General features: G+C 48.7%; 6 protein-coding genes across 7 annotated transcripts; 2 read left to right on the top strand and 4 right to left on the bottom strand.

Annotated features, from left to right (window-relative positions):
• Nucleotides 1–142: 142 nt before the first annotated feature.
• On the top strand, nt 143–3,707 carry LOC136193146 (uncharacterized). Its single transcript, XM_065981950.1, has 9 exons — nt 143–256; nt 1,179–1,300; nt 1,357–1,717; nt 1,768–1,871; nt 1,929–2,395; nt 2,455–2,551; nt 2,837–2,987; nt 3,049–3,331; nt 3,392–3,707. The coding sequence occupies exons 2-7, from the start codon at nt 1,189–1,191 to the stop codon at nt 2,914–2,916; spliced, it is 1,221 nt and encodes a 406-aa protein (XP_065838022.1). The 5' UTR covers nt 143–256; nt 1,179–1,188; the 3' UTR covers nt 2,917–2,987; nt 3,049–3,331; nt 3,392–3,707.
• A 353-nt stretch (nt 3,708–4,060) lies between these two features.
• Nucleotides 4,061–6,672, bottom strand: LOC136193144 (mannosyl-oligosaccharide 1,2-alpha-mannosidase IA-like). The gene is made up of 12 exons (XM_065981948.1): nt 6,418–6,672; nt 6,102–6,351; nt 5,814–6,029; nt 5,685–5,765; nt 5,530–5,624; nt 5,358–5,481; nt 5,210–5,303; nt 5,041–5,156; nt 4,889–4,984; nt 4,632–4,755; nt 4,402–4,574; nt 4,061–4,356 (listed from the first exon to the last, which is right to left on the bottom strand). Exons 1-12 carry the CDS (start codon nt 6,621–6,623, stop codon nt 4,147–4,149), a joined length of 1,785 nt encoding a protein of 594 aa, XP_065838020.1. The 5' UTR covers nt 6,624–6,672; the 3' UTR covers nt 4,061–4,146.
• Nucleotides 6,673–7,187: 515 nt separating this feature from the next.
• LOC136193222 (uncharacterized) lies at nt 7,188–9,752 on the bottom strand. Its single transcript, XM_065982067.1, has one exon. It carries the CDS (start codon nt 9,730–9,732, stop codon nt 7,306–7,308), a length of 2,427 nt encoding a protein of 808 aa, XP_065838139.1. The 5' UTR covers nt 9,733–9,752; the 3' UTR covers nt 7,188–7,305.
• On the bottom strand, nt 9,753–16,058 carry LOC136193220 (uncharacterized). Its single transcript, XM_065982064.1, has 12 exons — nt 15,335–16,058; nt 14,700–15,107; nt 14,200–14,532; nt 14,053–14,140; nt 13,895–13,976; nt 13,774–13,838; nt 13,663–13,726; nt 13,516–13,608; nt 13,385–13,449; nt 13,273–13,333; nt 10,024–13,221; nt 9,753–9,968 (listed from the first exon to the last, which is right to left on the bottom strand). Exons 1-12 carry the CDS (start codon nt 15,365–15,367, stop codon nt 9,848–9,850), a joined length of 4,611 nt encoding a protein of 1,536 aa, XP_065838136.1. The 5' UTR covers nt 15,368–16,058; the 3' UTR covers nt 9,753–9,847.
• On the top strand, nt 15,525–17,946 carry LOC136193223 (rho GTPase-activating protein 1-like). The gene is made up of 13 exons (XM_065982068.1): nt 15,525–15,751; nt 15,811–15,918; nt 16,018–16,221; nt 16,282–16,369; nt 16,419–16,550; nt 16,607–16,693; nt 16,752–16,850; nt 16,904–17,026; nt 17,074–17,147; nt 17,204–17,281; nt 17,330–17,449; nt 17,503–17,606; nt 17,663–17,946. The coding sequence occupies exons 1-13, from the start codon at nt 15,613–15,615 to the stop codon at nt 17,828–17,830; spliced, it is 1,524 nt and encodes a 507-aa protein (XP_065838140.1). The 5' UTR covers nt 15,525–15,612; the 3' UTR covers nt 17,831–17,946.
• LOC136193221 (diacylglycerol kinase zeta-like) lies at nt 17,930–23,685 on the bottom strand. Of its 2 annotated transcripts, none has more exons than XM_065982065.1 (38): nt 23,488–23,685; nt 23,064–23,157; nt 22,910–22,993; nt 22,809–22,854; nt 22,643–22,746; nt 22,530–22,592; nt 22,446–22,472; nt 22,355–22,393; nt 22,181–22,297; nt 22,046–22,126; nt 21,965–21,985; nt 21,793–21,915; nt 21,521–21,730; nt 21,392–21,462; nt 21,262–21,340; nt 21,126–21,204; nt 21,015–21,070; nt 20,897–20,959; nt 20,743–20,816; nt 20,651–20,690; nt 20,521–20,592; nt 20,362–20,458; nt 20,206–20,308; nt 20,043–20,143; nt 19,893–19,972; nt 19,672–19,723; nt 19,464–19,611; nt 19,309–19,409; nt 19,127–19,253; nt 19,026–19,076; nt 18,926–18,970; nt 18,844–18,872; nt 18,754–18,791; nt 18,576–18,696; nt 18,488–18,524; nt 18,332–18,431; nt 18,208–18,271; nt 17,930–18,142 (listed from the first exon to the last, which is right to left on the bottom strand). In XM_065982065.1, the coding sequence occupies exons 1-38, from the start codon at nt 23,613–23,615 to the stop codon at nt 18,090–18,092; spliced, it is 3,018 nt and encodes a 1,005-aa protein (XP_065838137.1). In that variant the 5' UTR covers nt 23,616–23,685; the 3' UTR covers nt 17,930–18,089. The 2 variants fall into 2 exon arrangements, with proteins under 2 accessions (XP_065838137.1, XP_065838138.1); XM_065982066.1 differs by having other exon boundaries at nt 19,026–19,073.
• Nucleotides 23,686–23,695: the final 10 nt, after the last annotated feature.

The following is a 23,695-nucleotide window of genomic DNA, read 5'->3' as shown; positions in this document are numbered from 1 at the left end:
TGACAGCGACCGGACAATCGCGGCGCTTGCCAAATTGGGCTTGTCCGTGAACTACGGCCGTAGCGCTGTACAATCCGGGTTTCATGCGCTCTTCCACCTGCTGGATGCTGATAGGCTAACGGCTCTGGCTGCACGTGCGTGATGTCACCTATACAAGCCCGAACAAGCTTTCGTGCTCTTCGCAGCTGTTCTTCGCTCCTCTCCGTCGCTCGACTGTTTTTCTCTTCGCTCCTCTCGTCGCTCGACTGTTTAGCGGGTAAGTGGCTTTTCTACCGTCGACGTTGGAGTGAGACCCACTCTTTCGCCCCGTCGTCCCGCAATTTATGACGTTTGGCGAGAAAGCCCTGTTCGGTACAGTGTAGTTCCGAATGTAGTACTTCCGAATTTCGTACGAAAAGGACCGTGACGAGTCCGAGTCGACGGTCTACGCATAGTTGAGAGACCGTAGGCTGTAGACCACTTTCCCATGCGGCCCCGACGCAGTTTCCGACGCGCCGGCTCGACTCCAGAAATGCTGACGTTGTTGAAACATTCATAATAGTTCGAGCGGTCGATCGATCAGGCTTTTTCGCCCCACTCTCATTTGCGAGTTACGTCATCGCCGCACGTTATCCGGGTCGCTGTTATAGCGTGCGGCTAAGTTCACCGCTAACAGCTAGTGCAGCAAATTTCGCGTATTCGCGTTTTCTATATTTTCGCGGATGGGGACTTTTCACATGTACTGCTAGCGTGTTTCATGATTTTTGTGGAAATTTCGCGGTTAGCTCATTCACGACGCGGGTTTTCGTGGAGTGTGTGGCACCCGAAAGAGACCATCGCGCTGCATGTCACGATAAAGCTCTATAGCCGTTTTAGTTATTAGAGGATTACTTCGAGGGAGAGGTGCCTGCAGCGAGTCTAATCGCTAATATCCGCAAAAGGGGAAAGGAGGCCCCGATTTTCGGTTCTTTGCCCGACCGCGTTTCATGCAGTCACTGAACTACCCTTTTAGTAAAATTATCATATTTGCTTTAGTTTCGCTTGAGCGAAGGTATCGGTGGGTGGGCCATTACGAGTGCTGTTTTGTGTTATGTTTTTGCCACACACTAACGTGCGCTCTTGCTACCGCTATATAAACAGTAGAGCTACATCACAGACGGAGCTCTCTTCTTGCGTAACTTGCGGTCTATTCCTTGCAGATCTTAAAAGATGGGCGCGTCACAGTCGCAGGCAATTTTGCGCCACATCGACAGGCGTTTTGACCTGTTGGAGTCTGACATCAAATTATTGATAGAAGAGAGAAATGGTCACACTCGCCCGCGTAAGATCGTTTCTCTGTTGTTATTATTCACGTGGCACGTTGTTTTGACTCTGCAGGTGAGTCTCGAACTAACGAGAAACGATTTAAAGCCTTTTTTGAGAACGCTTTGTTTGATACAAACGTGGTCACTCGTCCTACATTTGAAACGCACGGTCTTTTTGACATCCAGCCTCCCGTGATCTTCGTCAGAGAAGATTTCAAGCTTTTTCATCAAATTATAAAAGAAATCAGATCATCGGCGAGCAAGGATACGATTGGGATGATCATAAAAGGAAATCCAGGCATCGGGAAATCGGTTTTTTTTCTATACGAGATTTTGTGGCTGATCCGTGAAAAAAAGAATTTTGCATACTGTAATCCCATGAAAGAGCTCATGGTTTACGTTAACTTTCAAGATCAAGAGGGCGAGCAATTAAGGTATTTAGACTCCGATTTGATTTCAATAATTAATATAGCCGATTGCACAGATTTTTCAAGACGTTTGACCTTTTGAAGGAAAAAATAGACAGGCGAAAGACCGTTCTATTATTCGACAACACGTCACGATCTATTCCCGCAATTGAATTTTCAGGTTTGATTACTGTAGCGTAAATGAAGTACTGTACCGAACGTGATTCAAATTCGACAGGATTTGATTGCATCGTATTTTGCTCATCTCCTGGCATGTCGTATACCATTCTTGAAAGGCAACTAGGAAGCAGAATTTCAAGCCGGGTAATGTCGGCATGGGTGCCTGAAGAACTTAAGCAAATGAAAGAAGCTTGCTCCCTCGAAGTCGACGTTCTAAAGGAATATCAAGAAATAGGCGGTCTTCCGAGGCTCCTTTTAGACACGAAGGGCTATTGCGACACGAAGAAGAGGATAAGAGCCGCTATCAAACGTAGCATTCCTCTAATGGATCAGCTGTTCGACTACATCAGCCTTCCCGTCGACAGCATGATGATGAGAGGTGCTCCGCATGAGCTGATTCATGCCTTTCACATCGACAAAACTTGCATCGATTACGAATTTCGATGGGCCACGAAAAAAATAGAATCTGAATACGTGAAAGAAAAGAGTAAGATTCGGCCCGAAAAAATGAAAAAGTTCCTAAAGGTAAGTTTTTAAATTAAAAAATTTTTGAATTAGATTGCACGTGCGACTTTGTAATACAGAGTGTCGAAGAAGACACATCACCAATCCGAAGAATAGTGGGAGAATTCTACGAGGGCTTTGTTCATCATCATATTATTGAAGGACTCCTTATTAACGGTAACGCTACAGTTGATGTTGGCTTAAAAGAAGTAGATTGCTAGCGCAAATGTTAAGTAACTTAGCTTAATTAATTAATCTGCTGATTGAGCGCATCCGATGTTCCAACGGATAGTTGTGTTCATAACTACAGTACTGCAAAGTAGCTATGAATTAAGGGTAGTTTGTTAAAATTCTTGCCACTTAACAATAAGGTTTCCTTGATTACGGTGTATCTTGTTTTTGTAGGAAAGCCAACAGACAAATTTGTTTTTGCGTTTGTACTAATGTTAGTTGCTGTTTTAGCCACTGCTAAATTACTTGAAACGGAGTCAACGTCGTCCTCAAGAAGCTCATTGGATACAACGGCCTCATCGGACGAATAAAACTGTATCGACTTCATCGGAGACGCAATCAACAACGTCAACGAATTCCGAAAGAAATTGTTTGCAGAAAGGTATATTCCGGAACGTCACATAACAGCGTGTGTTTTATCAGCGGTTCGTTTCTGCTAATAGGATCACCTACCGGCTCAGAAACCGCTCTCCTTGACCTCTCTGTCACTTGCGTTCAAGAGATTCCTAGACCAGTGATTGTTGAAGCAGAAATCGCCAGAATTCTTGACAAACTTTTGGCTCAGAAGCAGCAGTCTAAGAGAAAAAAAGAGCCTGAAGGACGACGCCAGCGCAGAAGCTCATCTCAACGCGGAGATGAGAGTACTCGAAGCTGTATTGGAAAGAGCGAAGATGAGTGGCAAAACAGAGAAAGTTTACTTGAAGCCGGCTAAGCGCAACTTTCCAGGTACCGTAGTAATTTTTCCCTCCTTGCCCTATAAGAACGGTCTCATACGCAACTTTTTAGGTATTGATTCCATGCTTCTTCCCGATACGCTGTTTCAGATAACCATTTGCAAACGCCACTCGAAGAACAAAAGCGCCATGTCAAGAATAGTTAACGTCGTTCAGAGAATTTTTGGTGTCGAGACTGTGAAGTTAGTGTACATTGTTCCGTCATCTTCCGCCAAGGAGTGGAAAACATCCTTTTATCATGGCTTGCCCGTGAAAGAGTACTTAGTCGTTTATTGTTGAACTCCTTCTTAGATTTAGATACATCTTGTAGACGCTTAAAAATCTAACTGGTTACGCTCCTTGAAATATAGACATGCATGTTTTGAAAAGGAGCATGCATTGATGAATGTCCGTCTCCTCTTGCTGAGCGGGAGACGAAGCTGCTAACACTGTTGTTGGAACGGGAAGAAACTGCAGACTGTTAGTGATTATTGGGTACCTAATTATATGCTTATATCAAATGGCAGCCGTCCACAAAAGGTCAAAGCCGAAACGGTGGCTATTACCTTATATAAGCTAGATAAATGCGCGCGCGTGGGAGAAGATAGTGGACGGAGAACTTCGGCATGCAGACACGGAATACCCGGGTCCTGGCGACGAAGATCGACCATGTTGACACGATACGATCAACGCTGCCCTCTCTGATTGGTTGAGCCGCGCTTTGTGACGAGAAACAAGTCGATAGATTGAAACACGAATATGGTTTATAATAGCTATACATGGTGACACTTTTTTTGTTTTAGCGGGAGGACGAGACTTTCTTTTCTTCTAATTGAGAACGGGGAGAGGGTGGGCTTCCGTATTGAAGACCCACTTGTCCAACGAAAGCACCGAGTCGTCACAGAATATCAAATACAGATACTTGAGCGTTTCGGCGAGAAAGAAGCTCTGTTGAACGTCGTCTTTCCCCGAATTGGAATTGTAGACGTCGCGCAGTCCTGAATATCCGCCCTCAACGCGACAATGCTTCTCGAGAGCCTAGAGAGAGTCCATCTATTTTGCCGTTTGACATTCTCGTTTTACCTGTACGGCATCCCATGCCCAGTCCCGGTATTTCTGATTGTGCGTCAAGCGCCAGAGAATGAAGTAGGTTTCAAACGTTTCCGGTCGAAGAAGGTAGACTTTTTCGTTAGGTCGCGTTGCTATCGCTTCGCTGCCGCCCTCAAAGCGGAAGGCCTCCGGTCCAATTCTAGTAGCTACAACGCAAAACGAGATTTGCACACGCTCTCTAAGCAAGCCCAGTATTTGTATACCTGTTCGGATGTATGACTCGTGGCAAGTGTTGGCAATGCCTTCACCCACTTCCATCATCTCCGTTGACTTGGCATTAGACAACGTGCGAGCGCCAAGGGCGAGCATTCCACCGCCAAAACAAGCCTACATCAGAACGGAAAGTGAGCTTTATATTGCAAATTAATGAAACTGTGCTCTAAGAAATGATTGACAGTGTAATCTTTTAGAGGGCATCTACCGTATAAGGGTGTACTATTCGACCGCAAATGTGTCTTACAAGGTGATCCATTTTGTGTTCCACTCGAGACGATTTTAGGTCCGCAAAATACGTCAAACCGCCGGGGGACTTTTTAACGAGATGCGTAACTATAGCCTAACAAGATAAACAAAGTTCGAAAATTTCAAAAGAACGTTCTCGTTATTCCTCACGTCAGCCGAAGCATCGTACATTTCCCGAGCCTCCTCATCCTTCTTCCCGCTTTGGAGCCAAGCCTTTAGAAGATACTCATAGAAGCTGTCTCCCATAGCACCCATGGACAAATGCTCTAATACAAGAAATACATTAATCGATTATAAAGGCATGTCATATGATCCACACGTTGGCCCCATTGGCCTGTTCTCGGATGCAGATACAGAGGATATAAGCCGTTGGGCTTATCCAATCCTTTCAATACAGAGCGAATCTTTTTAACCTAAAGAACAGACCGCTCTGATTTGATGTCAAGAGGGAACGCTATAGGAATTACTTTATCAGTGTAAATAGAATCACCCGTCACTTTACTGAGATAGACAAACTCCAGATGGAGAGTCCCAAATTCTGCCAAAATGGAACATCCACCGGAAGCCCAACCCCAATTTCTCCCTGCTCCCCTAAGAAGAAATTCCCACAATAAAAATTACCCAATTGATGATATTTACGATTTAAAACTGATTAATCCAAATGGAATCCCAGTAGGAGTATTGAAAGCGGGCAACAACTTGTCGCCAACTTCCTTAGCCTTCTTTTTAAAAACCTAAGCAGTTTTAACAGCATAAGACACAGTCCATTCAATAGAACATAAATTTCATCATACGTCATCTTTTGACAAGGCGTAGGCGCTCAGCAGTCCTCCCACAAATCGAATATTCGCTTCAAAAACCGATAAAGTGTCACCCTAGAATGAAGAATCACAAGTGACGTCATAAGTAACGACTTCACTCGCCTGCTCGAAATTCAAGTTCTCGGCAACCCAGTCTCTGCCCTTCTTAAATTCGTCCATCAGTCCCATAACGTGAAGCGTATCGAGTGCGTCGATAATTGTCGCGCCCAAGCCCGTATTGCCGAAGATGTTGGCCGAGTGCGATCGCTTCGAAACGGGCTTCAACTCATTCGCTCCCCACGAAAATTGAACGTACGAGTCCCAAGCGTGCTTCATCATCTAAACAAAAAATAAATACATACCGGTTACATATGGGGACAACGCCTAAGTACGGCCCGCCCACTTTCCTACCTCGCGAACTTTCTCCTTCTTTTCCTTATCCTCTTTCCCGCCGCCGCCCACGCCGCCATTCGGCTTCGGCTCTTTCTTTTCTTCGACTGGAGTTTCTCGACGCTTCGGCGCGTCGACGGCCGCTGGTTTGGCTTTCGCCTTCGTTTCCGATGTCGCGCCCTTCTGTATCGACTCCACGGGCTTCGGAAGTTCTCGGGGAGGCTGCAGTGCCCATCCAGCTTGTTCGCCCGCCGCCTCCTGCTGGTGCAACCTGCGATCGGTGTTCGCGGCGTCACGAACAATCGCTCCTTTTTCGAGGGTTCTCGTGTTCGCTTACCAGCGTCGATAGGCTTCGTCGATGTTTATTTTCTCTCTGAAGTCGGGAACGAAGACAAAAGCGCCGAAGCAGATGAGAAGAAACGCGAGGAAGACGACGATGACCACGTGCTTTTCTCCCACCCAGCGACGGGTTGGTTTGGCGAAGCCCGGCTGCAGAGAACCGCCGGCGTATTTCTGATGCGTTGGAAGCTGCTGCGAGGACATCGTCGCCGTTTCTTTCCTCTAATTACGGAGCCTCGAAGGAAATGTACGGGAATCTTGGCACACGTCCTGTACGTCAGAGATCACAGACTAGATAATCACAGATAAATCGGTTTTCTTCTAAGGACAAATCAGCGTGTTAGTCTATCACAACAACAATGTCAGCACGCCACACCTAGTGCTAGTTCGGAAATTTTAGAGACGCTGTTCACCAAATCACATGCTTCATGACATCGACCTACGATGGCATCCAAATTTATTTCCACTTCAGGAAACGCAGAAGGAACAGCCAACTCGCTGATCCCTTCGACAATAATTTCCTCCTTGATGAGGCAAATATGACACTTTCCCACGTGTTGCCTTTGGGCTGAATCATAGCCCCAAAAAGGTGAGACGCCACAAGGCGAACGCAGATACTTCAGGAAAGTCACGACATCTCCAGCAAAGGCGACAACGACATGTGACGTGTAGGAAAATAACGACCTTTCGCTGCAATTTGTACGTGACCCGTACGACACGTGACGACTGAGAGGGCGCGCTTTGCCGCCCGAGAAACTCTTGCTGCGAACAAAGTTTTTTATTTGCATCTAAGCGTATTACAACAAAAGCGAGCAACATATTTAATAAAGCCACATCAACGTTCAAAAAAAGTACCTATCAAGCAAAATGAGATGCCTCCCTCAATCTAGAGACCTAGCACCTTTCTTCCCATCGCAACGATATCCGCCGGCGAGGGTAAATCGTGCACAGATGAGCCTTGATCCTGCCCCAACTTTTGCCACGAATCAAAGTCCAAATCCTTCCCGCAGCTGATCATAAACGTCGCGTTAGGCGAATAGAACGTGTTGTTCCACGTCTGATAGACGGTGTCGCTCAAGTGCTCATAATCACAGCTGTGAAACGAGTAGAAATTTCCGTCCGGCTCAAAGCACGTATTTCCAAAATAATACTGATTTGCAAATTGCCCGTTGTCGTCCGTCTGACAACGTCGGCCACCTGACGACCGACTGTTGATACCCGGAAACAAAATCACGTTGCCAGGGCCGCACGCTTTATCGTGACCGAGATAATTCTTGCAGCCACCGTACACGAGAAAATTATTTGAGTCATTGTAGTGAGCAGAACCGTCGTCGTGGTCGAGCGACCACACACCATTGTAGCCGTTAATAATAAAATTTCCTGTTATGTTCGTCGGTTGGGGCACTATCGACGGTGGGCCAACATCGCACGCCATCGGCGTCACGTACGGTTGCCGATCCCACGAATTGAAAGGACCGTGATCGCCCGTCTCTCGAACCATATTGAATAGAAGATTTCCGAAAACGTGATTGGTGCCGCCAAAGCCGTCGTTGAAATTGATACCGGCACGCGGTCCGTTATAGCAGACGTTGTCGGTGATAATGTTGCCGCAAGCGATCGACTGAAAATAGCAGCTTGTCTGCTTGCCATAGACGCCAATGTCGTGTATATGATTATTAGCAATTATATTTCTAGACGGATATTGGCTGGTCGTCGTGCCGTCGATGCTCGCACTCGTGCCCACGGCGGCGATCGCCGAATCGCCCGTGAAACGAAATTCGTTGCCCATTACCGTGCAATTTTTCACGTGATTTGACAAGAAGACGGCGTTGCCGCCCGTCTGATCGAACGTGCAGTTGACAATGTCGATATTCTCGGCGCCGTCTAGGAAGACGGCACCGCCGCGATGTATCGACCAATCGCCGCCGGACGGCACTTCGTACGGTTCCATGAACGTCACAGCCGTTTCGGTGATGTGAAAACCTTCAAAGCGAATGTGTTGCACGGGATTCGCCGCCGTTCCAACAAAGGCGACGAGACGCTGCAATACAGGCGCCGCATACTCATTGCTCGCATCCAGTCGCAACTGAGTCGCATTCGGGTAAAAGTAGAGCATAGATGAGTTGACGTTGAGGTACCACTCACCTGGCGCATCTAACTCTTCAAACACGTTCTCCACGTAGAAGTGATTTGAACGGATGCCCGAGCCTCGAGCTTCTTGCCACCCACCCCGACCAAACATCACAGTGGAATTGCCTTTATTGACCTCGTCGATTGTGTACATCCAATTGCCCCACAAGCCGCTGTGGAACATGTGAACGATGCCTGTTTCCGGATGCGACCACGTTTTGTTAGTCCACGTTTTTGAATCGTACTTGAAGCCATTGGGTCGCACGTACGGATTGCCCCAGAACGAGTAGACGCTTGGAAATTTCTCGTCCTGAAACGGAGGGTTATATATCGCGTAGTGAAAATTGGGAAAATGGTCGTCGCCCGTCACGTGGCCGCCTCGTTTCGGTTTGTCGATATCGATTGTAATGCTCTCCGGCGAGGGAAAGGATCCCGTACCGCCTGTCGCCTGCAAGTAACCGGGACATCCTTCCCCGTCATATTGCGACTTCGAGAAACACAACCCGGATTGTTCTTGCGGATCGCCGTTCGGAAAGCGCGCGCGCACTTGACGTCGTCCATTGACGAAAAACGAATCGAACGAAATCGGCGAGGACAATTTAGCCACCATCACGTGATCGTCACCGGGTTTCCAGTCCAATTCTCCCAAGTTCATTGCTCCGCTGAGCGTGACAGTTTCATCTTCGTAGGGACGATAGATAATCGGAGCGTACGCGTAGCCGCTATCTTCGCTCGTCAGCGTGAAAGTCTCGTCGAGAAAGTACTTGCCTGCGCGCACGAAGACGGTGATCTGAGGTTGACCAAGGCCCCCTGCTGTGAGTAATGTCCTCACTTGGGCTTGCGCTCGATGCAGTGTTGCGAAGGGCTCCGCTATAGAGCCGGAGTTCCTGTCCGAACCGTTCGTTGCCACGTAGAAACCTATCTCTAGTTCGTTTTTCTCTTGTTTGGTTACGCCCCCCCGTCGTCGCCTCCGTTCGTTCGCGTCATCCCGCCAAAGGCTGTGCGTGCAATTGGATTCAAAGTGCAACGCCTCTTCGAGCGAATTCACGTTCGTTTGCAGCCGACTCTTGCCGAATTCGAGAGCAAGTTTTTTAACTTCGCATTCGGTTGCGCTGAATTGAACGTCTTGAAGGTGGACAGCAGAAACGCAAAAGAAGACGCAGAAGCAAATGGCCGCGATCATGAGCACGGTGCAGTAGTCAGGTGACCTTAACGTGGAGGCGTGTTCCTCGTATCTACACGTGTGTATATTTTTAATTAAACCCAGCGTACATACTGCGGGCTAACTTCTTTGCGCGCTACTTGTCGTCGCTGTCTTTCTGTGATGCGCTCATACTAGATTCGGGCACTAGTTTGTAAACGTCAGATTCAATTTTTTCCAATTCAGCTTCCAGTTTCTCAAATCGATCTTTAGTGAACCTGTCCCACCATAAAACATAAATAACCCCTAATAAAAAGCTTCTTATTGGCCTACCTTGAACTGTCCAATATTGGACTTGATCGTGCCGGCAATCGAAACCTAGACGAAGTCGGCGAACCTTTTGGACTTTTTGTAAGAGCACTGCCACCATTTCCACCGTCTTGCTCAACAACAGACGATTGACTCGTATTCGTAGCAGACCTCTTTTCGTCGGCCAAAGGAACAGTTGACTGCTGACGTGTCGGAAAGGCAAAAGACTTCGACCTCGCTGCTCTACTCGTCTGCCTTGACACCTGGTCTCTTTCCACCAGTCTAATTTTTTCTTCAAAAAATCTCATTTTAGCCGAGTACGTCTGGCGAGGAGGCGAATCGGCTGTCGTCGGCGACGATGGCGGCACATCCCGACCCACTCGAGACGTTTTCACCTCGACCCTAGATGAAGACCTGCTCGGTGATTCCTTGCCACTGTTAGAAACGGAAGCTTCGATAAAAGACGCCGAAAATCGTTTCTTTGGCACGGGAGGAGGAGGGCGCTTGGAGACATCGGCAGAAGCAGGGTCGCCAGCGCTCTTCTCAATTTCTCGCTCGAAAAATCGTCGTCGATCTAACAGAGACTTCACCGGTCCCTTTGTCGTAGTAGGCGACTCCGTTTCTCCTTTTCTCGACGATTCATTTAAACTGACGCTAATCGGTTTCCTCGTTGGCAAGATATTCGTCATCTGCGCTTTAACTTTCAATCGCGGGCTCGATGGATTGATGCTCGTCGCGGAAACTAAAACCGGACGGTGTCGTTCGCTGGGACTCGTCTCCGCGTTCGTCTTTTCCTCGTGTGATGGTGCTGGCGCTTTCGAAGATTTTTCCTCTCCTAGATGAAGAGATCTGCGATGAGCGGCCAATCGCTCCAGAACTTCGGACGAAGGACGACGCCGAGGCGCCGTCGGCGGCGGAACCTTCTTCGCCTTGACTTCGTCCGGCGGCAGCGTCTGAGTTTTTTGCTTTTCAGATTTCTTTTCTTCTGTTGCATTGGCGTCGATTGGAGTCTTCTTTTCAGGTTGGGGACTATTTTTTTCGTTCTTTCCGTCAGTGACCGTGTCAGTCCTATATACGACTTCTTCAGACTGGGGACGGATTCTTTCTTTCTTTTCGTCAGTAACCGTATCGGGTACGACTGGTTCAGGCTGGAGACTGCTTCTTTTGTCAGTAACCTTATCAGTCTTAGGCACCGCTTCATCCCCTTTCTGCTCTCGTGCGCCGCTCCGAGTCTCTTCCTTCGTGCCGTTGTCAACGGTGGCCTTTGACTCAAATTCTGCAGGTTTCGGCGTCGGATTTGTCTGAAATCTCATCTCTCTGCTTACGGACAGTCCAGAAGCAACCGTATTACTGCGTCTTCTCAATCCCAACGATTCGTCGTCGTTGGCCATCGAATATAGGGCACCTAGTTTTGCTCGCCACCCCGTCAACGATTTGCGTCGTCTCCCGATCGCGTATTCTCCAGCGGTCGTCTCTTTCGCGTCGTCCGACGAGTCGAGCGACTGCTTCAAAGCGTGAGAAACAAAAACGGGCTCGCTCAACAATTCGGCGGCAGTGACGTTTCTCTCCGACGAACTCATTTCCTCCGTCGTGCGACTCGTCGCACTAGTCGTCGATTCAGTCAAATCAACAGGGACTGTCTTATTTTCCATTTCGTTCGTCTCGCTCTCTTTCTTCGGGTCGGCTTTTGAGCTCAAAAGAAAGTCGTTTTCCGCGTCGTCGTCTTTGACGACGTTTACCTTTTCTACTTCCTTGACGTCCTCGTCTTTTTCAAACGACGACTTCGCCTCGGTCTCTGCTACTTTCACGCCTTCCGTTTCTGTAAAAAATTCCAAACTCGCCGGAGACCCGGACGCTTCCTTCGCCGCCTCTTTTTCATCTTGACGAGTCGTCGTCGCTTTCTCTCCGTCATCAGAGCCGACTCTTGCTATTGCCGTCGTCGTCGTCGTCGTCGTCGGCGGCGGCGGCGGCGTCGTTGTCGTCATTGTCGTCTCCCCTGACGATACAGTAGTAAAGTTCACGACTTCGATCGTCGTCTCCGTCGTCGTTGAGATCGCAGTTGATTGACTGCGACTCAAATCACGAACCGATTCAGACAGATAATCTGCGTTCGTCTCGGCTGCCTCAGCCGCCGCCGCTTCCTTTCGATCGTCAGCTTCTCGTCGTGCCGTCCCCGGAGACCACTTTTTCAACGACGGTGCTTCGTCGTCATCGTCGTTTTCTGTCGATAACGCAGCGGGAGAAATCTCCGCGGCGACGTGACCGACGACGCTGACTTCAGGACGCTGAACCGAAACGAATTCGCCGACCAAGTGCACACCCTTAACAGCAAACAAAGGCGACGCGCTCTTCTTTTCCTCGACTAACATCTCCTCCTCCGAAGTCGGTTTTCGCTCTTCTTCCGTCTGCTTCTTGTACGGAAAAACCCGTGCCGTCGGCGGCGTTTCCTTGCCCCCGCTTAGCTCGTCCGATAGTCGCGACGAAGACGATGACGTCGGCGGTGGCGGCGGCGGAGGCGATGCTTTGGCCGTTCGTCGCGTAATTCGTCGTAGTTCCTCTCGAGCTCGCGCCGCCTCTGCGTCCCGTCCGCCTGGCATTCGTCTCGTCTCGGCATTTCTTCGTCGTTCGCTTTCGTCGAGAATCATATCGCCGGCACAGCTCTCCAAGTCGTCGTTGTCGGCGGCAACGGGAGAGAAATCGGTCTTCGCGCCCGAACGAGACTTCGCGCCCGTCGTCTCGTTCGGCGTAGCGCCCAATTTTCTCGTCTCGCGCGGCGTCCACAGACCGCCTCGGCCCTCGCGAGCAATGTTCTCCATCATACCGCTCATGCCCTGATGCAGCGACTGGAGCATCATGCCGCGAAGGCGCGCACTGCGACGCGTTCGTTCGCTTCGACTCAGAATCACAGATTGACTCGACGACGATGAAGATCTCGAGTGCGACTGCCGCTCCGGTTGTGGAGTCCACGTCTCGTACATTGACGGAGACGGCGGTGGTGGCGGCGTCGATGGTAAAACGACCGGTTCGCCGGCTCGTCGACCGGTTTGGTTCTTGCGCGTCGATGGCGTTTTTGGTTCGTTTTCTTCGTCCGGCGACGGAGATTGGAAGAAGGCTCCACTGTCGGGAGATGCGAGAGATGATCGCTTTGCGTCTTGATCTTTCTTGCTGTCTTTTGGCCTGTGTTTTGCCGGATTTTTCCACGTCGTCTCTTTCGTCAAATGGCTACGACAATATAAAAATTCTTTCGTCGCTTTTTGATTAGAAACGACTCACTTGACGTAATAGATTCTCTTCGTTTTTCGATCGTAGCTTCGTTCCCATCCAAATGGAAGATCTGGAAGAGATTTATTAATAGACTATAATACGATCTCACTAATAATCTTACCCGAATTCGCGTTTGGCTGAAGAAAACTGGCCGGATTGAGCCAACTGCTTTCTCGAGTGACTTTGCTAAATACGATTGTGTTTTTACTATTATTGCACGTGAAGTCATGCATTTCAATGTATTGATCTTACTTAACATAATAGTGCTTCTGACTTTTTTCGTCCCATCTCTGCTCCCAGTCCTTGGCGATGACGGCCTGGTAGTCCGCAGACAAATCACGACGACTGAGAAAGAAGCCGTGGCTATCGCCGTCTCTATTCTCGCCCGTCTTTCCTTACCTTGTAGGCGCTCCTCCATCAACGGAAACCAAGCTAGATAGACTGCTCGAACTGACTGACAGCTCTAAACGCGATGGTAATTAGTCAGTCTTAGATATCCATCGTCGTCACCTCGTGATACTCTCAGGCTTTGGTCCTCTTTCTTCTTTCGCTTTTCGTCTTCAGAGAGCTTCTTCCTATAACAGCATGCATAGAATTCCCTCTCCCTCCCCCAACCTCAAACAAAACATACCTTAGCTGAAGCAGAGTTATTTTACCAGCTTTGAGTCGACGCACTAAAGCGACCCCCAGCTCCGCAGGATGCACTTGTCGTCCTTCACACACAAAAAAAGAATGAAAAGAATGAACGTACTGTACTGTATCACTGCAAATAAAAAAAACGAAGATAACCTTTCTTTCTTCGACTCGGCTCCTCAATCCAAACTTCGTACAAATTAAAGTCGTCCGGATCAAGCGAGACATCGTATTCAAATAGAGTCTATAAAAGACGAGAGAAGGTGAGACAACCATGCAGTCCACCTCAATCTTTTTTTTCACCTGTTCCAATACTTGTCTAGCCGTCGTATCCTCGTCAATTTCCGTTTTCACACTCTGGAATTTCCCGCCGAACGGAGTCGCGACGCTCACGTACATATCCTTAGCAGTCAATTCCCGCGCAGCGCTCAGGGTCGGAGACCCTGCCTTCGTCGAAGATCCGCCGGACGGCAGTTGCTTCTGCTCCGGATTCGTTTCCTTCCTCGTCGTCGTCGTCGCCGGATAGTCGGGTCGACGGCAGAGTCGAAAACGATAGCTGTCCTTCGGCCAATCGGTTTGAACGACTAGCGGACGTTCGCGATCGTCGAGCACGCGAAGAATTCGCTGACCGTCCGTCTGCGGGCGCAGATAAAAATACACCGAATTCGTTGGGGGTACGAGCGTCACGGCAACGCGCTTCGAAAGCAAAGCAAAGCCACAGCGCGCGCGGAAGCGAATCAACAACGGGGCACACTCCCACTTCCTGAGAGTCTTCCTTCGCGAGTCCCACCCACGCGTCTTACTTCGACGAGGCAAAACATGCCGGGATCCTTATCGTCGTCGTTGACGGCGTATCTCTCGATTAGTTCGGCGACGACGTCCGTCGCCGTCGTCGCGTAGTGAACGTGCGCCGTTTTGTAGAGCACGTCCGGATGAAGAACGTTCGCGTAGACTTTGATCGCCGCCGACACGACGAGCGACGTCGATCCGCGACGCTCTTTCTCCGCGAGCGCGTCCGCCGAGCGTCGCTTGCGATAGGCGGCGTAAAGACCGGCCGTCGAAGCGGCGCGCTTCGTCGTCGCCGGAGAATCGGTCGTCGCTTCGACGCCGTACTCGACGTCGGCGGCGGCGGCCGAAGAGCGACGACGAAGCGGCGACGACGTTCTATTGCCGACGTAATGCTGGAGTTGCGATCCGTGCAGCGGACGAATCTAAAGGGAAAATTTATTTGCGATAATGCGGCCGGGGGCGCGCACGTGACGGGGAAAGTTCGCTAACGAGAAACACCTCTAGTTAGCGCCTAAAATGTTGACTCTCGCGCTGAGGCACGTGTCGTAACTACTTGTCTGCCTGCACGAGCGCACTCGAGAAAAGCGGCGAAGATACGTTCGTCGTTTTAGCGAGTTTCTCGCGCTGTCGTTTATAGCTCGATTCGCACCTTGCGTCTTCTCGATCCGGACGTCGATGACATTGGTAGGATGGCCGACGCGATCGGGTGCGTTTGACTCGGCCGTAAACAAAACCGTGGGAAGCCCTACCGCTGAAGTCGTGTTCTCAGGTTGCGCATTAGCACCGCCCCCTCCGGCCAATCAACTGTCGCGCTCGAACGCTCCCGTATAAGGAGGATCCCTTGCGTGAGACGGAGAGTACTCCCTGTGCGCACGATAGGAGTCACGTCGCGACGCTAGCTCAAACGCCTCGTTCCTTTGATTCGAAATGGCCGAGGCTGCAGCTGCAGACTCGAATCGGGGCCCCAATGCAGAATCCGAATCGTCCGAAGGACAAAAGAGTCGTCGCGACGTCGTTCTCGTCGGCTACGTGGCTCAAGACGACAACGAATTGACCGTCGCAGAAGGTGAGAACGAGATGGCACGCGAAGAATAAAGAAAAAAGACGCGTGACGACCCGTGGTAGGGGAAAGAGTGCTGATTATCGGCGAAACGGACGACGAGTGGGCTCGGTGCACGATCGAAGGATCCGATCGCACCGGTCTCTTACCGAAAGACTGCCTAGTTGGATCAGGTGAGGCAAACGTTCGCTTCCGCTCTCTAGACGATCATTCACGTCGCTCTTTAAAAATTTTCGCCTGCGTGTCCCGTATATATTAGACGAGATTTTTAGAGTCGTCGCCGAAGTTTTATCGCGCTCGATCGATGGCAATGGAGCGCAATCGACGTCCTCAAAACCGCAAATCCGGACCTGAAGACGAGACGGAGAAGGATGGAAACGTTGCGTCAGCGGAGGCGGCGGAGGCGGAGCCATCGACGCCTTCCGAAAAAGTCGACTTTTCAGATATCGAGAAGCATAACATAGTCTCTGTCGGAGGTAAAAGGAAAAAAATTTTGAAATATATGGGCAACGTGAAAATTCGTGGCTGGTTTTCAGGAACTGATAAAGAGGGTAGACCTGTTATTATGGTGTCGGCTACTCGATTGCCGGCTCGGCATAACATTGATCATGGTCGCTTGCTGGAGTGAGGCGTTGATCGCTTTTCTTTTTTCTCGATGAGTATCGGTTTTTAGTTATCTGAAGCACACTCTTGATCAATACGTCGAGAGTGACTATACTCTCGTTTACTTTCATTTTGGGTTGAATAGCAGCAATAAACCCAGCTTTAGATGGCTCATTAGCGCTTATAAAGAATTTGATCGAAAGTATGAAGCAGCGCGTTATGAAGCGATACCTTGCGTCTCATTCGCTCATTCTCTAGATACAAGAAGAACGTGAAAAAACTTTACATCGTTCATCCTACCATGTTTGTACGAATTATCATGGGCGTTCTAAAGCCATTCATTAGGTTCTAGATTTTCGATATTATTATACTAATTAAAATGGATCTTTCTTTTTATTAATAGTGCCAAGGTCAGTCGAAAGTTGGCTCACATCAGACATCTGAGTCAACTCTCTGACGTTCTCTATCTCGATCAGTTGGCAATCCCTGATCCAGTCAAAGAGTACGCAAAGAGAAGTTTTGCTGGCTTTTTCTATTCATTTGCCTGTTCATAAGACATGACCAACAAATTGGTGATAAATCAAAGCCATCTCAGAGCCACCATCCCAAGTCCGTCTTTCATGCATCACTGATGAAAGCCCTTCCTGACACACAGCAATTCGGAGTGGCTTTGTCTTGGTCAGAATAAATACATAAATAAATAAATATGATAAATATTTTCGTAGGTTGAAGGATAAGTCCAATGGAAAAGATATTCCCTTCATAGTCGAAACATGCGTAGAACACATAAAAGCTAACGGTACGTGACAGTCTCATTTACTCGCAACCTATGACTTTCTATCTATGCTCACACAGCAATGCAGGTGCAGGGAATTTTTCGACGAGCTGCTTCCGCTGCAGCCGTGCGAGAAGCAAAAGAACGACTCAACATGGGTATGAGTGTCACAAAAATATGACGTCACTCTACATTTTCTTTTGCAGGAAAACCGGTCGAGTTCAACGATCCCCACTTAGCGTGCGTCTTACTAAAAACCTTCTTTCGCGAACTTCCCAACCCCCTATTGACGTATAAGCTCTACGATGACGTGATGGCTTTTCTCGGTGAGAGAGTTACGCGCGCACTTTTTGCGGTGCTCGAGTTTTCGAGTTTCTAGACTTGCCTTCGAGTGAGCGCGCGGTCGCTGCAAAGAAACTCCTCGCTGCACTTCCGAGACAAAATTACGTCGTTCTAAAATATCTCGTTGCATTTCTCGTCGAAGTGCGTAATATGCTATTACTTGTGTGACGTAGAAATTGCTCTGTTTTTTTCTCTAGGTGGCTGGACATTCCGATGAGAACAAAATGACGGCGTCTAATTTGTCAATAGTTTTCGGTCCAAATCTGATATGGTCAACAAATGAAGCGGCGTCTTTGGCTGCCATGGCTCACATCAACACAATTACTCTGGTTCTCATAGACAACTACGCCCAGATATTTGATTAATTGATTAGACTACGTACGTAACCATAGTGGAAACCCTAGCATTTCATTTTTTTTCTGTGCGAGTATTGTGTCTTTTTGGGAGGGGGGAAAGGCAAGAGATTTATGAGGAAACTTGATTAACTGACGGGGAGCGAGAGGAGAGGATATTTAAACTACTTGAGGTACAGTACATACAGTGCAGCAATACTAGAGAGAGAAGGAGAGCCACTTCTCCCCCTTCATACAGCAAACTTCCGTCCGTTTTACGTCGTGAGAACAACTATACAACGGTTTCTTGATTGTCCTGATCTATAACTTGCCGTTGCTGAGCAGCTGAAACGGAAAATAAGTCATAGAATAGGAGACGCGACAGGCCACCGAAACGCGTAGCGCTGTACCTAGCAAGTATGACTGCAACTCCGTGTCTGTACCTTCTAAACTTCGTTGATACGGCGAATATCCCTGCACAACGAAAGATGGCATTGTAGGAATGAATCGAAAGAGCGACGGCTCTTAGTTCACCTGATAGTCCAGTCTTGTAAGTGACGCACCGGATTCCACTAGCATTCTGCATATCGTTCGGTATCCGTACCAAGCCGCTTTGTGCAGAGCCGTTTGGAGTCTGCAAGAAAGTCATGCACTCCCAAAAAAGCCTTCTGCTTAGAATTTCGAGCTGACCGTTCGTCGTCCACTAAATCCAACGCTGACCTAGGCACTACGAGAAAAAAACGCGTTCAAATAATCGTCATCAACATTGCACGCTCACGTTTCGATATGAGCCAGCCGACCGTCTCTTTTCGATTGTGCCGCGCGGCGTGATGCAGCGGCGTCAAACCGTCTCGACCTTGCACCGTCAAACTGACGCCCATTTGAGCGAGAGCTTGCATCTGAAAAAAAAAACAGACGATGTACGCGAAGACAACCGAGGAGGGGCGCTAGCGTACTGTTTCTACATCGCCCCGTTTTGCCGCGTCAAGCATTCCTACAAAAAAAGGAACTTTCAACCAGTTCATGTCTGGTTCATATCCTCCAACCTTTTGCTTTTCTTTCTTCGATGAGCGACCTATAAAATACGTTCCTAGACAATTCTCTCTATATACGGCGTTTGTTTCGTACTGTTCGTCAGGTGACGGAAGGGGATCAGGAGACACTGCCGCTGATCTAGTTCGAGGAAGAAAAAGATCAAATGCTAACAAACGCTGATTGGTTCACTGACCCAGTCTTGATCGGCCCGGGTATCGCTCGCTTTAGCTCCGCGTGACCGCTACTGTTTAGAAACGCTTACACGACGAACAGGCTTCAGATTTACTGGTTTACCTTGACGGTAGAGTATCGGCGATGACTTCGGGAGGAACTTTAGAATAATAGGGAATTTTCGTCAAGCTCCCTTCGTCTTCAGATGAAGACAACGGCGCTTGACTGATTACAACGGATTGATTTCTTTCTATGAGGAAAGAAAGAGGTCACTCTATATCAAAAGTTCCGCCCGAAACGCGTACCAGAGCGCGGCGACGGTGAACTGTCAAAGCTCGACGGTTTGGTGCGATGAAAGCTCGAACTGGCCGTCGACCTGCCCCGAGGCTTTGAAACTGAGCTAGACCTATAAGGAGGCCCGCTCAGTCGCGACGACAACGCTAGCGTTTTCGTCTCTTACGTGGGTATTGATTGGGCTCGTCGTCTATACGAATCATCGAGTTCCAAAACGAACAGACCCGTGTCGACCATGTCTCCTATTAGAACGTTTTTCTCTTCCGATTTTTCGATGCGATATAGTTTCTCGACGCCGTCCGGGTCCGTGTGAACTGGAGAGGAAAAAGGGGAGATTCGCGCGGGATTAGAAATTGATCTAGGATTCGCTGCACCGTCTAAAAAGGACCAATTTTCGTCCAGTCTTTTTACATTGTGTTCGTCCGGCTAGAAAAAAACAAAGACGACGTCAGAACGAAAGACTCGAACTACTAAAGTTTTATCTAAGAGTATGAAAACGTGATAAGCGTCCTAACGCAAAACATTTTTTCATTAAGATAGAAGATACATTCCAACGTGAAGAGGCTCAATTTCAAGTGCCTTCAATTGAACATACCAGGCAATACTTGCAAACGCTGACTCGAACTAGACTAAGATCGCATCCTGAGCCGACATAGAGCATGCCGAGTGGCGTTGCTGCGAAAAGAGAAAGAAACGATTTCAATCGTCCGTTCCTAATATATAGAGAAATGCCGTCGTCACGCACCAACTTCTCTAATATACTCCAGATCGTGTTTCGTGTCGTAATTGGCCTGCGTTACCTTGCTGACCGACACTTTGACCATGACTGTGGGAGTCTGCAAGGATCTGCTCGAAAGACGTGACGGGATTCGTCTGAGTGGGAGAAGACACGCGATTTAACAACTGACCCCATTGCGGCTGACAGGGAACCGCGTCGTTTCACTCTCCGAATCATATTGGCCTGATTTTTCAGACTGATCGTTATGTGAGAGGGTAGGAGGCGACACGGCTCTGCACAATCGATCAGACGACGCTCTCGTGGGTCTCTTTTTATTTTCTCTTACCGCCGTCGACTTGTATGGCTATCGTTCGGCTTGTGGTTATTTCCACTTTACGGCACTGAGCCAACCGAATTCCGTGCCCGCCTACGTAGAGCCCAGCCTTTATAAAAAAAAAAGATACATACATAAATACTTCCTTATACGCGGGCGTCACAATTTTACCAAGGATGACCAGGTTAAACCAAAGACTTCTAGAACCTTGTCATTGAGACTCTGCGGCCTGAATTTCGTGTCCTAAAAAAAACAGAAGAAAAAGTGGGGAAGGGCGGCTGCCTTTGGCACAAGAACAAACCTCTCCCGGCGTTCCCCAAGGAGTCGTTCCAGCGCCGTATCTTGCAGTGAGACAATAATGTTTACGTGTACGAAACATTGTCGCTAATCTACTTGGTGATGTTGAGGATGGACACCGTGAATAGCTTGAGGTCCTGTATACGCGACGTGTAGTCGTGACCGTCGCACTTGAAGAGAGAGAGAGAGAGAGAGAGAGAGACGAAATGACGTGAAGTTGCCAACCTCTACAACAACTACTACTACTCACGACAAGAGTCATAAACTTTGTCAGATCACTGTTCTTCTGCTGTATCATTTCCTGACTGCCAGCCTAATGAACGTAATTAGACAGAATCCTATGTTATTTTCAAGAGTCAATTTCGAACCCCCATATAGTACATCTTGTTTTTCCACCGCTTCGTGAACTTCTCCGGATTCGCCTCTGCAAAACAATATCCTCACGTCGTGGGGGGAGAGAGGGCAAAAAAACGTCATACCTCGAGCCTCATGAAATTCTAATGTGACGTGGGCGTCGGCGCCCATGCTGAAATAATTGTTGATGACATCGAGAGGAGGCTACAAGACGACAAAAAGAAACGGCAGAAGTATTGAGACCGACGCGCATACGATTACCTTGGTAACTCCGACGGCACTTACTTCCTCAGAACTTTCTAACGAAAACTGCGTGTTCGGCGTCACAGAAAGATTCCATCTAAATACGATCGTACAAATCCTAGTTGAATATCATCCAAGTAGAAATTACCTATCCAATTTGACTACAACGCCTTCTTCTACGTGATGCAGTATTTTATCGATCGGCTCGTCCGTGTGTCCCTTTATAGAGCGAAATTCCAAAATGGGGCTCCATCCCCACGCGCATTCGCAAGCTCACCGATCCCCAACTGAGACTTCGCGACAAATCATTTCCCGTTCCCAGCGGCAGTACGGCAACAGGCGGCATGGGCCGAATTTTTAATTTATCCAATTCCGACAAAATCCATCCCACAGTCCCGTCGCCTCCGCACGTCAAAATTCGAGCATTCTCAATCTGACCGTAGAGCTTCAGCCCCTCGGTCGGTCCGCCCTGACTCAGATCAAAGACCTGTAGAGAAACGCTCTACGTAACCCACAAATGCGTCGTCCTCTCGCGCATCCATCGCCTACTTGACGGGGATTGAGAAACCATTGAAATTTGTGCATGAGCATGGCTCCCTGATTGCTGCCGCTCTTCGGATTAATGAACACAATGACTGGACAGTGGTGAGGCGTCATAGAAATCGGCTTAATCTAAGGATACAATAAAAATGATAGACTACTAGTTGTTGAAATATTTTACTGTGAAGATTGGCTTTCGTTCCTAAATCAAAGAAAAAAACAATTACTACATATTTTATATAAAATTTTCGTAATATCATACGTCAGCAGATCGTCGAGTCGATCCTCGACGCAATTTCTTTTTACGTTTCTGTGCCGACTTCGTAGGCGGAGGGTGTAAAGCCTGCTCGCGTGTTTTATGTATATTGCAATTATGAGAAGAAGAAGAAGAACTCACCTGACTCGCTTTCCGAGCTTGCTTTATAATCCACGTGGGCGGAATGATGATCGCCTTGTGCGCACCCAAGTCGCACGGCTCTTCGACCAGTTGCATGTTGAAACATTGATTGTGATACTGAAATACTCGGGGTTAGTAATGAACCGCGTTTTGGAAGTCGGGTAGAATAGTTACAGCGGTCTTGCACCACGAGCACATCACGCCAACAAAGTCCTGTCATCGAAGCCATTAGTTTCAATAGAGGCAATATAGATAAGCGTCGCACCTTTCCTAGGAAGTTTGCGGCAAAGCTCTATTAGAGGTAACACCCGAAATGATTATTACAAAAACGGAAATAGCCAGTACTTACTTTTACGCATAGTCTGCATTTTCCGTGCAATTTTCTTTGATTGACCCAATGATGTCGGTTACCCTGGAAACAGAGACGCGTAAACTTGAAATCTTCCCTACACCTGCCCCTACCTCTCGTCCCACTTTCTGATTCACACTTCGAAACGTCGGACGACATTTATAGCCGAGTTTAATCGCCTGTCGTATACACGTGGCGTGGACGACGATCTTACACGCTAACACGTGGGGGGGAGGCGAGATATAGAATATTCAGCGGGGTTCTCTCCCGTCCACATACCGGCGCACTTGACCTTGTAACGCTTACTCGTCGTACTCTTAGCCATCTGGAGGAATAACGATTAACGCAACGCTAGTTATGACAAAAATCGTCCGCTTTACCGAACAGTAGTCCGAGTTCTGTATGTAGCACGTTTTCGACGCGTCCGCTTCGACCCAAATGTGCATGGCATTCTCCGCGTGTTCCTGGGCGCATGTGCGCGCGCTCTCATTGGGGGGAAAAAAAGGGGGGGAGGAAGAGGGAGGGCGTTCTTACCGTCCAATCTAGTTTCTGAGAGTCGAGTATCTCCTTCTTGAGTTGATCTTCGACGCTCAGCTCCGACGCGCTTTCCACGACACCGACCGCTTGACTGCGACGGAGAAGAAGGGGCGCGCGATTAGACGCGCGAAATCTGGCGGGGGCGCCCCACAAAACCCAAACGAACTCAACCGCACACGGGGGAAGAAGAAGGGAAGATTGTAAAAAAAAAGAGTGTTTTTATTCTACGCGGGCCCTGCAATCGAGTGGCTTCGCTATCTGGGCGAGGCGCGATGTCACGACAAAAAGGCGTCGAGAGACGTCCAAGACCATAGCTACTGTTGGGGGTCGCTAAAAATAGCCCTCGATATTGGAGATGGCGTAAGCAGGTCGCCGTGGTTCGCGTTTCGCCTGGCGTTGCTCGTTCGCGTTCGATTCGCACCTGTACGACGCGTTCTTTCGAAAGGACGGCGTCGAGGCGTCCGTTTCGTCGGCTTGATCGGTCGAGCCGATTCGACGATACGATAAGCCGCGAACGACCTCCTTCTCCTCGTCCAGCGCCGCCGCCATCTTACTTTTTCGCCCGTGCACAAGGAGCGACGCGACGCGACCGCAGGAAGTCAGAGGAAAAAATTATACGGGAACGCGGC

Source organism: Oscarella lobularis, chromosome 11, assembly GCF_947507565.1.
Source record: "Oscarella lobularis chromosome 11, ooOscLobu1.1, whole genome shotgun sequence".
NCBI classification, from domain to species: Eukaryota; Metazoa; Porifera; class Homoscleromorpha; order Homosclerophorida; family Oscarellidae; genus Oscarella; species Oscarella lobularis.
The sequence above is the reverse complement of the archived record's forward strand: the minus strand, read 5'-3'. Positions and strand labels throughout refer to the sequence as shown.

Excerpts from the sequence above, each read along its gene's own strand:
- LOC136193222 (XM_065982067.1), bottom strand. The coding sequence starts at position 9,732 with ATGATCGCGGCCATTTGCTTCTGCGTCTTCTTTTGCGTTTCTGCTGTC.
- LOC136193223 (XM_065982068.1), top strand. The coding sequence starts at position 15,613 with ATGGCCGAGGCTGCAGCTGCAGACTCGAATCGGGGCCCCAATGCAGAA. Across the intron at positions 16,694-16,751 it reads GTTCTAAAGCCATTCATTAG|TGCCAAGGTCAGTCGAAAGT; the intron begins GTTCTAGATTTT and ends TTTTATTAATAG. Across the intron at positions 17,450-17,502 it reads TGACGTGATGGCTTTTCTCG|ACTTGCCTTCGAGTGAGCGC; the intron begins GTGAGAGAGTTA and ends TCGAGTTTCTAG.
- LOC136193221 (XM_065982065.1), bottom strand. The coding sequence starts at position 23,615 with ATGGCGGCGGCGCTGGACGAGGAGAAGGAGGTCGTTCGCGGCTTATCG. Across the intron at positions 22,593-22,642 it reads ATCAGAAAGTGGGACGAGAG|GGTAACCGACATCATTGGGT; the intron begins GTAGGGGCAGGT and ends CTCTGTTTCCAG. Across the intron at positions 22,473-22,529 it reads AATGCAGACTATGCGTAAAA|AGCTTTGCCGCAAACTTCCT; the intron begins GTAAGTACTGGC and ends TACCTCTAATAG.
- LOC136193220 (XM_065982064.1), bottom strand. The coding sequence starts at position 15,367 with ATGTCATCGACGTCCGGATCGAGAAGACGCAAG. Across the intron at positions 15,108-15,334 it reads CCGGATCGAGAAGACGCAAG|ATTCGTCCGCTGCACGGATC; the intron begins GTGCGAATCGAG and ends TTTTCCCTTTAG. Across the intron at positions 13,450-13,515 it reads CAGAAGCACTATTATGTTAA|CAAAGTCACTCGAGAAAGCA; the intron begins GTAAGATCAATA and ends AATCGTATTTAG.
- LOC136193144 (XM_065981948.1), bottom strand. The coding sequence starts at position 6,623 with ATGTCCTCGCAGCAGCTTCCAACGCATCAGAAATACGCCGGCGGTTCT. Across the intron at positions 5,625-5,684 it reads ACGCCTTGTCAAAAGATGAC|GTTTTTAAAAAGAAGGCTAA; the intron begins GTATGATGAAAT and ends AAAACTGCTTAG. Across the intron at positions 4,985-5,040 it reads TGTACGATGCTTCGGCTGAC|GCTATAGTTACGCATCTCGT; the intron begins GTGAGGAATAAC and ends TTATCTTGTTAG.
- LOC136193146 (XM_065981950.1), top strand. The coding sequence starts at position 1,189 with ATGGGCGCGTCACAGTCGCAGGCAATTTTGCGCCACATCGACAGGCGT. Across the intron at positions 1,718-1,767 it reads CAAGAGGGCGAGCAATTAAG|ATTTTTCAAGACGTTTGACC; the intron begins GTATTTAGACTC and ends CCGATTGCACAG. Across the intron at positions 2,396-2,454 it reads AAATGAAAAAGTTCCTAAAG|AGTGTCGAAGAAGACACATC; the intron begins GTAAGTTTTTAA and ends TTTGTAATACAG.